Source organism: Mustela nigripes, chromosome 10 (assembly GCF_022355385.1).
Source record: "Mustela nigripes isolate SB6536 chromosome 10, MUSNIG.SB6536, whole genome shotgun sequence".
Classification (NCBI taxonomy): Eukaryota; Metazoa; Chordata; class Mammalia; order Carnivora; family Mustelidae; genus Mustela; species Mustela nigripes.
In genome coordinates, this window is record NC_081566.1 from 5,539,471 (window position 1) to 5,552,059 (window position 12,589).

Here is a 12,589-nt window from a genome sequence, read left to right on the forward strand (position 1 = left end):
GTGCGCGCGGGCGGCGGGCAGGCCCGCCCCCTGTTAGGCGGGGGGCGGCGAGCCCCGCCACCTCCCCGCCGCTGCCGCCGGGCTACCCCGAGCCGCGCGCTGCCGCCGGCCCCCGCTTCGCGCGCTGCTCCAGCCGCATGGGAGTTGGGGACATGGACGGGGTCGTGCTGGCGTGGACCGCCGTCTTCTGGCTAACAGGTGGGCGTCCTTCCCGACCCCCGCGAGCAACTTTGCGCGCGTTCCCTCGGGGCCGCGTTCCCACCCCACGCCCGGGTCCCCCCGGCTGGGCTTCCAGCTGCTCACAGGTCGGCGGTGATGGGGGAAGGGGCGGTGTGTGTGTGTGCGTGTGTGTGTGTGCGCGCGCGTGTGCGTGTGTGTGTGCGAGATGATGGAGGAGGCGGGGAGGACCCCGACACAAGTGAGACGGCCGAGGGGCAGGTGTTGCACTCCGCACGAGAGCGCTCGGCATGTCCTCTTCCGCACAACGGCTCTTCTCGGGCTTACCCTGACTTGGTGGGGCTGTGGGCCCTGGGAAGAGCCTGGTTGGCGGAGGGGGGAGGAAAGGAAGAAGGAAGAAGGCTCGGAGGAGACACTGATTAAGAGCAGTGGTTTTCTGGAGGGGAGGGGCGCAGGAGCGTGTCTCCCCGATTCCTTCCCCGAGACGCGGGAGACCCCGCGGCGCCTCCCCCCGGGCTCCGGGGCTGCGGTGGGGCGGGATGAGGGGCAAGATGGGGGCCGGGGCTGATTGGTTGTGGAGTTTCGGGCCCTGCTCTCGCTCGCTCGGTGCCCGTGGGAGGAGCGGTCCCACAGCGGAGCCGAGCCGTCCTCCCCCAGGAAGGAGGAACTGCGGAGACACTCAGAAGGGAGAGCTGCTCCTGGCCCCAGAGTCGCTTGCTCCAGACTCCGTGGTTCTCCCTCCCTTTGGGGGAACTTTCTTCCCACCCGCCTGAGGTCTGGAAAGGTTCTTGTTGCCTGACGCCAGGGTCCTGCGAGGTCGAGGGGCCGGTGGCCAGGCAGGGTGGCTGGCCCTGAGACACTCACGAAGTGACCCAGCTTGGATGCTGGTGAGGTCGTGCGGGAAGGTTCCCGGAGTTTGGAAGAGACGAAGATTCCCAGCAAGGTGGAGACCGAGGGATGGAGAAGGGATCAGAAGGGTTGAGACGACGGGGTGAGGGCCGTGCAGGGCGGGGGAGAAAGCAGAAAACAGCACCCCAAAAATGCAATTCTGTCCCCTCTGGGGGCACCAATCAGAAGATTTGGAAAAATCAAGTCAGTAGGAAGTTTGAAACATCTAAGGCAGTCATTGAAAGAGGGTAGAATGTATTTAAGAAGCAAAGCAAAAGCTCTATTTCCCTTAGCTCCAGAATAAGATTATTGATGGCCCCGTTTTTTTTTTTTCCTGTTCCAGATGAAGGACCCTAACGCTGGCTCTGCTCTGTGCCTCCTTGAGGCGTGGGGGTGGAGGTGGGCAGGCCTTGTCTGCAGGGTTAGCCTCTTCTCTGGGCTGCTCTGAGTTCGTCCCTCCCACATTATTCAAATATGAATCATCTCTAATTTCAGGGTTTGGCTGATCCATGTCTCCCCACTCCCCTGGCCTCCCAGTGCCTTCCACTTCCACCCGCACGGATTCTGAATGTCCTTGATTTGCCTCTACTTCTGTGTTGCCATACTGGGGGGCGGGGGGGACTCGGGCCTGAAACTCATGTCACCACCTCCCTGAGCTCAGCTGGGCGTCCTGGCTCTAAGTCAGAGATGCTCTTCCAGACACCCCAGAGTGTGCCCAGAAAAAGCACTTGAGGTATTTGCAGGGAGCAGAAGCAGAAGGGGAACACGGAGCCCTGCTACATGGCTGATAGCATTTTATGAGGAAGGGGCCACGGGCCATCTAGGCCAGCCCTCATTTTCTAGAAATGGAGGCCCAGGGAGGTGATGGGCACACAGCACATGTGCAGCGGGACAGGGACTCGACCCCAGTTCCCCGAACCCCAGGCCGGTCCCATTTGTACTCTTTGAAGCTGCGTCTCTGGGTTTTCTTGGTCGTAGGGAGTTCTGTTTTGTGTTTATTTTGAGGGGAGTTGCTGCTCTGTCCTTGCCTTCTTTGCTTGGTACGCGGAGAAGCCGCCCCCTGCCTGGTGGCCCGCAACAGGTCCTCGCCAGGGCCATGTCAGCTGTCAGACAGCCGGGCTTCCCTGCTCGGCAGGTGAGGCCGAGGCTCGCTTTCAGGATCGCTCTGAGCACGGCAGCACCCCCATCCCTGCTCCGGCTCCCCGCTCAGGCCGCCAGGCCGTCGCGGTGCCGCCCCCCAAGGCCTGGCCTCTCGGCCTCACAAGGTGGAGAAGCTAACAATGGCGGCTGGGGGGTGGGGGGAGGAGCGGTCACGGAGGAGATGGGTTCAGGCTCCGCGTGCACAGAAAAAGCACGAGAGGAAAAGGTAAGACATTTCAGTGCGGCCCAACCCATGGATTCTCTCTTGAGGGGGCGGCACGGAGGGAGGGAGAAAGGGAAGGACAGATTCCGAGCGAGTCGGGGCGGGGGCACACATCCATTCTCCTTCCCCTCCCTCCTCCTCCCCTGTTCGTCTCTCTTAATGCAGGCTGAGCAATTTCTCATCAACACTTCAGTTTTTTCCCTCAGCCTCAGGCAGCTCCTTCCTTGTCTTTCATTGCGAAATTCTGCTGTATATTTAGCCTCATGATTTCTTATTGTCATCGTGATGCTGCTTCCTGCACGAAATTGTTGTTTTGAACAAACACCGCTTCTCAGCTGCTATTTTAGCAACAGGTGCCATCCAGCAGTAGGACCTGAAGGAGGGTTCACTCGCTCTTTGTTCCTGAACGCGGGTGGCGTCTCCTCCTTGCTGGCAGCAGAGGCTGTGAGGAACGCGGGTGCTGTGTCCACTCGGCAAACACGCTCGCGGGCGGGAAGCAGGCCCTGCGTTGTCCTGGAGACTCTCGGGTCTCTCTGTGATGACGGTTGCTTGCTCTGTTAGCCTTTTGGTTTTAGTCATTCGTGTATCCATCCCTTCCACAAGCACATACTAAATTCCCGTGCTTTCCAAGTGTTGGGCTAGGTGCTGAGGGCAAAGAGAGAGCAAAGACCCAGTCCTTCCCCTCACAGAGCCGTCAGTCTGGTCAGTGACTCAAGTGAGTTTTCTGGTGATTTTGAAGATTTTATTTATTTATTTGACAGAGATTACAAGCAGGCAGAGAGAGAGAGAGGAGGAAGCAGACTCCCCATGGAGCAGAGAGCCCAATGTGGGGCTCGATCCCAGGACCCTGGGATCATGACCTGAGCCGAAGGCAGAGGCTTTAACCCCCTGAGCCACCCAGGCGCCCAGTTTTCTGGTGATTTTGATTGGGAAGCAGAAGGTCTTCCAGTCAGAGCTGTGAGAGCCATATGAGAGGCTAGGAGAGCATGGGCACCCCCAAGCCAAGCCTGAAGTGGGGATGGAGCCATCTTGAAGGGAACTCCTAGGAGAGGTGGTGGCTGAGGGAAGACACGTGTTCATGCCTCGTCAGCGGCTGAGTAAGCCTCTACATCCAGGTGCGGTTGGAACAGCCCTCACAGTCTGGTGGCAGGACACAGTTATGGAGTAGCTCGTGTCCGAGCAATAATGGAGATCTGCACCAAGTGCAGTGGGGGTACCTCACGGTGGCTCCTAACCCACCCTGTGGGGGGGAAGGACATTTCCAAGGGGTAGTTGTCACCTGGTCTGGTTTGCATTCGGGTAGATGCCCGGTGACTGTGTGCCGACAGGCTTGGAAGTGGAGAGTTCAAGTGTTAATATTAGTCCTGGAGAAGGAAGAGTACTGCTGATGCCTCAGCATCCCTTGTCTCCTTCCCTGTCCCGCACGCTTTTCATTTCTCTCCCTCCTCTGTTCTCCTTTTCCCTGCAGAAGAGATCTTGCTCTTACCCGAGCACCTTCTTTCAGCACCATCACAGCCCTCCGCTCTCCCCTCCTTCTCTCTGGACCAGGAGAGAGGGCTTGTTTCAGTGTCACTCTTTAGAGTTTAGACTCACATGATTCTGCTGGTTGGCTCATTTCTACAGGCTTGGAATTAGTAGTTGTAGCGGTTTTAGGGCAATACTGTGCTTATAGTCTTAGGGTAAGTACTTAGTGCTCAGTACTTACCCTAAGACTCAGTGTTCATAGTTTTAGTACCAGAACATGGTTGGTGGGAGGAACCCTGACCTGGGCCTTAAGGTTTGGGTTCTAGTCCTTCCCGCCCCATAGACTAACTCTATAACCATGGGATCTGAGACTCATAATCTGTTGAATGAGATGACTTCGGAGGTCACTTTCAGCTCTAAAGATGCTATGGTTTAGAATCTTGTCTCCACTTAATTTTGATGAGTTGGAAGTCATGACCAAAAAGTGACAGGTCCAGTCTTCCTTTTATAATTCGCCCAGGGAAAAGCCCATTTCTTTAGCCCTTCCCTGTTCATTAATGATTGGAATGAAAGACACCAGCTGGGGAGGGAGAGGTCTTGTTAGGATTTTCAGAGGAACAAATGGAATAGCACTCAGTGCTTGGTGGACAGGAGAGGGTCCACTCTGAACGATGAAATGTGGTCATCTGGGGACTGGTACAGGAAGGTGAGTTTTGGACCACATGGGATGAATCCCACTAGAGCCAACACGGCCCCAGGATGTCCCTTTGGTTTCAGGATGCACACACCTTTTCACTCCTTCCAACATTTTAGCTTTTATGTCTCCTTTTTTTCCCCAATCAAGAATATAAAGCAAGGTATGATGTGGGGGTTGTTCTTGCTTCTTTATATGCTATAATGCTTTCCCATATGTTAAAGGACTTTTATATACATTATGCCTTTTGATCATCCTAAGCAAGAAGGACTAATATTACCTACTTCTACATTAGAACACAAAGGCTCAGGGAGGATAAATAACTTGTCCAAGTCCATGGCATCTTATTGATTAAAAGATCAAGAAACAGTGTCACTGACTTAATATGACTTGGTTGTGTCAAGGACCAGAATCCAAGGGAAACATTCTTTTCTGCTCACAGTGGGTCAAAGTAGAACTCTTGATTTAAGTGAACATACAGGGTGTCTGTTTTGGGGCACTGGGTCGTGAGGCTCAAAATTCACAGAACTCGGGGGAATGTTGCAGGGGAACGTGAGAAAGAAGAGCATTTAGTTTTTCCAGTTAGACCCTGAGATCTAAAGGCAAGGCGTAAATGAGAAGTGAGGCCCAGCAGAGCAGAGGACGTGACCCAGCGACAGCAGATACTGCTGGCATCTCAGAGCCCATCTGGGCCTTGGGGCTGGTGCTGTGTACCCAGGAGCCACGCAGGATGTAGCTGTGGCATGTGCATGCTTAACATTTTGGTCTTCAAGATAGCTCTTGGCTCTCTGAAAGTGGAAGAAGGCATTTTGGATGACTAGTGTTCTTTATGGGCCAAGAAACAAGGAAGAGCTGAGAAGAATATGTTGCTTCCCCTGTTCTCCTGCAGTGTCCGCACTCCTGCAGGAAGTGGTGCCCGGCCTTGGGAGTCGAACCCTCGCATTCAGCTGGGATCCTGCCCTGTCACTCCTCCCAGGCCCCTGGCTCATCGGGAGGCAGACTTAGAGGCCGTGCAGGGAGACGGATTAGATTCAAACTAACCTGGGTTTGAATACTAGCTTAATATTTTACCTTATTTTCTCTGGCTTTAAACATGGGAAATTAATTTACCTGTCAGGGTTGTTGTGATCGTTAAAGTGGATATGTAAAACTCCTAGCGCAATGTTTGGCACACAGTAGGCCCTCAACACGAATTATGAGCCCCAAAGAGGTGTATCAGTCAGCATTTTGATATAGCCATGAGCAGCATCCACATCTCAAACGCTCTGAAGAGCAGATATCTAGTTCTTGCTCAGATGACGTGGGAGCCGAAGTCAGCTTCAAGTCAGCTGTGAATTGGCTAGAATTGGTAGACTTGGCTGAGTTCCAAATGTTTTCTTCTTCTGAGGCCGAGGACGAAGGGTCAGCCACTGTCTGGGCAAGCTTGTGTTGTGGGAGAGGGCTCAAAGGGTCAGGGCGAGAGCCTAGAATGACCAGAGCCAAAGCAGGCACATGCCTTTGAAGCGTTTGCTTGGACGTGTCTTAGAACGTGCAGGTCATGTGGAAGAGTGCAGGGCTCTTGGAGTGGTAAGTGCATTGTGCCTACAGGGAGCAAGGCAAGCTTCTGGAGGGAAAACTAACTGGGAACAAATAATCTGATCTATTAACTGGGTTAAATCATTCAACAAATGTGCTGAGTACCTACCACGCAGCGGAGTCTTTAAAGGCTGCTGGGGAGAGTTTGTCGCTGATGACAGAGACAGAGCGCGGGGAGGAAATTCTCAGCCAACTGCCCTGTCATTCTCTGGGGTGCTGGGACTTCAGTAAGAGTGAGAGGAAACTTCTGGAGGAAGTGATAGCTGAGCGAGTTTGGAGGGATACATAGGAATTCCCCGGGGAAAAGTGGGATGGAAGAAGGGGGATTTACAGATTTAAAGAATCAGGAAGGATGTGATCTCTGAAAATTCCAAATATTTTAGTATGGTTGGGGAATTTGGTGCCGCAGGAGGAATGAAAGAGAGCGGCCCTCTCTGAAAGGGGGCCGGTTGTCCCTTGTGCTCCTGAAGTGGCTAGAAGGCCACTTTGAAAGGGTCAGAGCAAAGGAGTTCCATGCTCAGATGTGCAGTTTGGAAATATCGTTTGCATCGCAGTGTGGAGAGTGGGATAAGTGTGGGCAAACATGCAGCAGAGACCACGTGGGAGACTCGTGCAGAAAGAGAGGCAAGGCATACCGAGAGCCCGACGTGACAGGTTGCAGTGAGGATAGGAGAGGTGGACAGGGTGACAGCAGATGGAGGGGTGGTGGGGACATGGTTGGACCTGCACACCGAAGGGGCAGGAGTGCCAGAGACCCTTCAGGCCTGCGGCGTGGGATTGCTGGAGGTGACATTTTGGGGCATGAACTAACACAGGAGACGAAACACATAAGGGAGGGAGATCAAGGTTTGATATTTTGCATTTTATAAAAGTACAGTCTAAGTTGCTACGGCAGAGAAACTCTAAAATGCAGAAACTCACACAAAATAATTTCCTTCTCTTTCCGATAACAATTCAGACGTCCTGGGGGTGCGTCTGCCATTCCCAACATGCGGCTGCCCAGACTGCCCCCGGGACAGCTGTTCTCAGCCCGCCGGAGCGAGGAGAGGCCCAGGGCGTGCAGGTTGGCATGCGGCTCTGGGGAGGTGGCCCAGAAGCTGCAAGTCACTTCTCCTCATGTACCTTCGCCCTGAATATTCGGTCACCACTAACTTCAGAGAAGCTAGGAGACGTAGTGTTTGGTTGGGTTGCCTGGCTGGATTAAACCCGAGAAGTTGCTTCACTAAGGGAAGCAGGCAGTTAGTGTCTCCTTCTACAGAGTGACAAGTTGGAGGTGTCTGTGTCCCAGCCACATGGAGATGAGGTCATGTATTTGGGTCTGGAGCTCAGGTGGGAGATCTAAGCTGGAAATACGGGTAACGAGGTGGTAGAGGTTGGTTAGAACTTTCTTATAGGAGTTTTCTCTGTCCAAACAGCCGGTGCATCCCAGAAAGCTGACCCACCCAGTGAATCAGTGAACCTGTGAACCAGGACAGTTTCCAAAGGAACTCTGCCTTGCAGGACAGGGACTAACCTCTTCCAGTGCAGCTTCAGTCCCACTGGAACGGTAGGTAGGCCAGCTAGACATTACTCATGAGCTCATGTCGATCTCTGGAAGACAAGGCCCATCAAACAGAAAAGAGATCTGCTTCTGGCTTTCATCTGCACGGTGGCAGCTGAGAATGGGAAAGCATGGCTCAGTTGGACACGTAGGACATATGCTTAATGAATGGCAAGCACAGTGTGCACGAGTACCAGCGTTATGGGCAGCAAAGAAGAACTAGACCATGAGCAAGGCCCTCTTGGGCAAGGGCAGTGCTGACATTCACCATAGCACCGTAGAAGAGGGGGAGCTAGCCCTGCCTTTGGGGACTAATAGAGAGAAAACATACAAGGATGCTGTCTTTTTTTTTTTTTTTTTTTAATCTCCAAATGGTACATCTGGTCCCCCTAACCATAAAATGGCTTGAGTAGTCAGGTGTCCTGTTAGCCAACAGGAGAAGCTGATCCTGGCCAATTTAGGCAGGAAAGGAATTTGCTGGAAGGCAGGCGATTAACTTCTAGAACCAGTGGGAGAGCTGGATAATCAGGCTTCGATATTAGGCAAATACCAAGGAATGTCTTCTATTCTTTGTAAAGTGTTTTTATTTTATTTTATTCTTAACCCAGGTATATAGGAAGATGAATAGTTCCTCTTTTTTTAGCAGGAAAAGTAGGTCCTATTGGCATGCTCTCTGCCTTTAAACCTTGAGCTTGCCGCCCGACATTTCTCCAAGCACTTTGCTCCCATCCTCACAGTGCTTCTGGGGGATGGACAGGCTTTATTTCCTCATCTGGACTGTGGACCCAACCCAGAGGAGATATGGGATACTTCATACTCATCTCCTACACTTAGAAAACCTGCCCATCGGTTGTCCCTAAGCAGTGTTTTAAGAAACTAGGACAGTCGTTAACAGTGTGAGGACAAAAGATAAACGTCTTAAAGAAGATCTAACTTGAAGCCAGGAAAAGGAAGGTTTGTACCGTCATACTGAATGAAGCGAAACCTTAGGAGTCTGAAGGTCAAGATATCCTGGGAAACATGTGATTCTGAGGTCAAAATCCCACTTCTGGGACTTCCAGACTTAAAAGATGCAGGGGCTGTACACAAAATTTCTGAAGATGCCTCTCTTTACAATGATGATTTTCCATGACCTTCAGCAGTGATCTTTGTTCTATAAAATGGAGCTGTGCGGGGCGCCTGGGTGGCTCGGTCAGTTAAACGTTTGCTTCAGCTCAGGTCACGATTCCAGGGTCCCGGGATCAAGTCCCATGTCGGTCTCCCTGCTCAGAGGGGAGCCTGCTTCTCCCTCTGTCTTTGCCCCTCCCCCTCGCGTGTGTGTGTATTCTCTTTCTCAAATAAATAAATATTTCAAATAAAATAAGGTAAAATGGGGCTGTGCTTCTAGGTCTCCCTCCCAAAGATGCTGGCAGGCAGGAATCGCTTACCAATTAACGAGTGGGGAAAAGGAACTTGCTTCGGGGAAAAAGGAAATTGCTAAAATAAGAACAGCTTTGCTTTAGATGCCGCTTCTGTTGTTCTTGCGGGAACATAGCTCCTTGAGTGTGGGATCCTCTTCTTCACCGGAGAATTGGGGCAGGACCTTATCTTGCTGCACGAGGGGAAGCCCGTGCCTGCACGTGGAGCTGAGCTTCCTTGGCCTAGTGAGCCGCCGAGCTGGGGCCGCTCTCTGAGCTGTCAGTCACCGCGCTGCTTTCAGGCGGCTTTTCTAGTAATTTGCCAGAAACCCTTCTGTGCCGGGCAGCCTGCTAAGAAAGGTCGTTTAGACTCAATCCTTCATTTACTCTTCCATTCTTTGATTCCTTCCCGATTGTGGGAGCTTCACGCGTGTTCTGTGGCTTGGCTCTGTCCTGGGGATCAGAGTCAGCTGAATCCTGGTCCCTGCCCTCAGGGACCTTAGAGTCAGAAGTAAAGTTTATATTGAATTTCTCAAGATCGGGGACTGGTCTCTTAAACTGATTTTCCCAGATCTTAACACAATGTTTTGAAATATTATTTTGATTGAATTTGAATTTAATAGTCAAGGGCAGTTTTTCTGTGCATCAAGCGCACAGTGAAAACTACAGGAATGGTTTGGGGGGGTCTGAGAAGGAGAACTCCCTCCCCTGCTAATGCCCAAGGGCACGGAATCTCCAGTCTTCACTTATGACCTTCCCTATGCTGTCTGGACAGCTCTCAGTCAGGAATCCCAATTTTTACAGGTGCCTCCTGTACGGAATGACCCTACCTTGCTTCACTTCCTCTTCTGTCCTTTTGCCGACTTCTCTCGCCGTATCTCCCCAGTGTTCTGCAATACTTGCTTTCATTTGTAGGATGACACCCAGATTCTCCCCACACCTCCATAAGTCTCTTTCTAAGGGCACCGACACAGACGTCCCTTACAGCGTCACCAGGGCCTGGACTCTGTCCCAGCCTTGCAGGACCCACACTCAGTGCTGCTTTCTCTCTGGGCTGCGGGGCCTCCTTCAGTTACATGCTCTCAGGTCTCCCCAGGGAAAAGGAGTGACAGATTGACAGGATGGAAACTGTTTTCGTGCGTCTGGACTGTGCTTGGGGCCAAATCTCAGGGAAGACCTTACATGCCCTCTCTAGGCATTCAGATCTTACCCTGGAAGCAATGGGGAATCCATGGAAGCCTTAAAGCATGGATGGACATGATTCGATTAAACCCGTAACTCTAGATTTGGGCCTGGAAGTATGGAGGCCACTTAGGAGTTAATGAAGGTATGTGTAGAGGGATGGTCAAGGGCTTTGCGGCCTGGGTTCCTACCTGACCGTCACTTGCTAACCCTGAGATGGTAGGGAAGATACACACATTCTCTGAGGTTCAGGGTTTTTAATCTATAAAATGAGTATGATAATAATACTACAAAATACTTTATAGAACTTTTGGAAAAAATGATGAAGATACTGCATGAATAATGCTTAACACAATTTCTGACACGTAGTAAGCATCTCATGATTGGTATCTAGTAGAAGGAGTGGAACCCTAATTTAAGGAAGTGACGTGGAGATCGAGAAGGGTCAAATTTGAGAGATGCTGACATTTAGTGACCAACCAAATGTACTCGGGGACAGACAGGAGATCGCCCAAGCTATGACTTCTGGCTGAGGTGATAGGATGGAGGTGCACTGGCAGAGGAGCTAGAGGGAGGCAGGGGGGAGGGATTGCTTTCTAAGAAACGAGTGGGAAAAGGAACAAGACTGGGGTTGGACATGTTGAACTTGAAGCATCTATTAAAACGTGCAGATGAGGCCTCAGAGAGGTGAGAGCCTGAGACTTAGTGATAGTTGGAACCGTGGGAAGGAATAAGGTTTCTTAGATCAAATGCACAGATGAACACCACGAAGACGCAGACCTTTTGTTTACCTGGCATACAAAAACGTTCCTATTAGCCTGTAGAGACTCTAGCAGAAGAAGTACTAGGTTTTGGTGTCTGACAAGTGGTGAAATAGAAAAAAACTCTGGAGGAGTTGGGACCAGAGCTCAGGATAGGAACCTCACCCCAGGGAAGATCTCTTGGAAAAGGGAAGCAGAGGGAGGGTGTTCCCAGGCCTGATCTCAGCGTGTGTGCGGCCTCAGGCATTTTAGTGTTTGCTGCAATTACGCACTGTCTCTGAGGGGCCTGATCTGGAGGTAGGAATGGAGGTCCCATGAGAGGTAGAGCCGGAACAGGTAGCAGAGAAGAAAGGTGGTGTGGTCAAGTACAGAGCGTTGTCCTGGGAACCATGTCTGTGATTAGCTCTCCAGCCTCAGCCAGGGCTAGCTGGTCTCTTCCCCTCTGTCCCTTTTCTGTTACCTGGAAAACTGGAGTGTGAATAGGAATTTGGAGAAGAATGACAAAGTTAAGAACTAATGCAATCGAATTGAAGGCGAAACTGTAAAGAAATCTATTTTCCCAATCCAGCTCTGTGAGTTAGGGAGCAGTGGAATGAACCACATCAATATGGGGGGGGGGTGCGGTGGAAGGAAACAATGGAGCCTAGAAAGGGGGGTTCTTCAGTGAGCTTCCAGAGAGGAGTGATTTACCCCTTGATGGGGCTGATCTGCATATTCTGACTGTGTTCAAACCTGTTGGTTGTGAATGTTCATGGATATTCGGGAGCCTTGGTGTGGGAGGTGAGAGAAAAGGCCGGAAACAGGAAGGAGGATTAGTGAGTAGTGGGCATGGTCGTGGGGCTGCTCCAGTGTCTTCTCCCTGTGAGCTGTTGATTTACAGCCCTGTGAGTAAGGATTATGAGGCTCCTTAGGGCCTCATGGCTACTGGATGGCCAGATGGGACTCAAAGCCCTATCTATGTGATTCCAGTGCTATTTTACTGTATTGTGCTACCTCTGACACATTTAACTGGTTTTCTCTACAAAATTCTAGAAATTTCCACAGAAATGACTATTACCATGTGCATGCATTCCTTCATTTATTCTAGGATACCTGGTAGGTTCAAAACACTAAGATTTGGCAAATCTCAAATACTCGCACTTCCTCATTCCGCAGAAAGCAGAAATTGTTTTCTCCTCAGAAGAATTAGAACATAGGAGACGTTCATAAGTAAATGTATGTTTGAACCATAAGAGTGAGTGTGTTTGCAGGAGGTCATTTTGAACTCTGGCGGTGATAAAGGACGAAAGGCACCCGAAGGAAATGAGTCCTTCCTCGTGGGTCTCAAGTCCACTGTAATTCTAGAGTGAAATGTTCTGTCTCAAGCTTCCTGAAGCTGACTTGGCAGGCTCCTAAATTTAATTCAGAACCTCTTCACCGTGTCTTTCTATCCATATTCCTTTTTTCTGCCTCTCATCATCATTCTCTTTCTGCTTCGAATGTCAGATCAAGCTAGAAACTCTTGACTCTCCCATCCAACTGAAAGTTCTCTTTGCTTGGAATTTCTAG

General features: G+C 51.2%; 1 protein-coding gene across 2 annotated transcripts in view; it reads left to right on the forward strand.

Moving 5' to 3' along the window:
• Window positions 1–63: 63 nt before the first annotated feature.
• The window catches only part of ILDR2 (immunoglobulin like domain containing receptor 2), a 53,851-nt gene continuing 41,325 nt past the window's right edge, over window positions 64–12,589 (forward strand). For both annotated transcript variants that reach the window (XM_059412478.1, XM_059412479.1), the window contains exon 1: window positions 64–198. In XM_059412478.1, coding sequence (XP_059268461.1) covers window positions 138–198 — 61 coding nt within the window. In that variant the 5' untranslated portion in view covers window positions 64–137. The remainder of the gene's footprint in view (window positions 199–12,589) is intronic.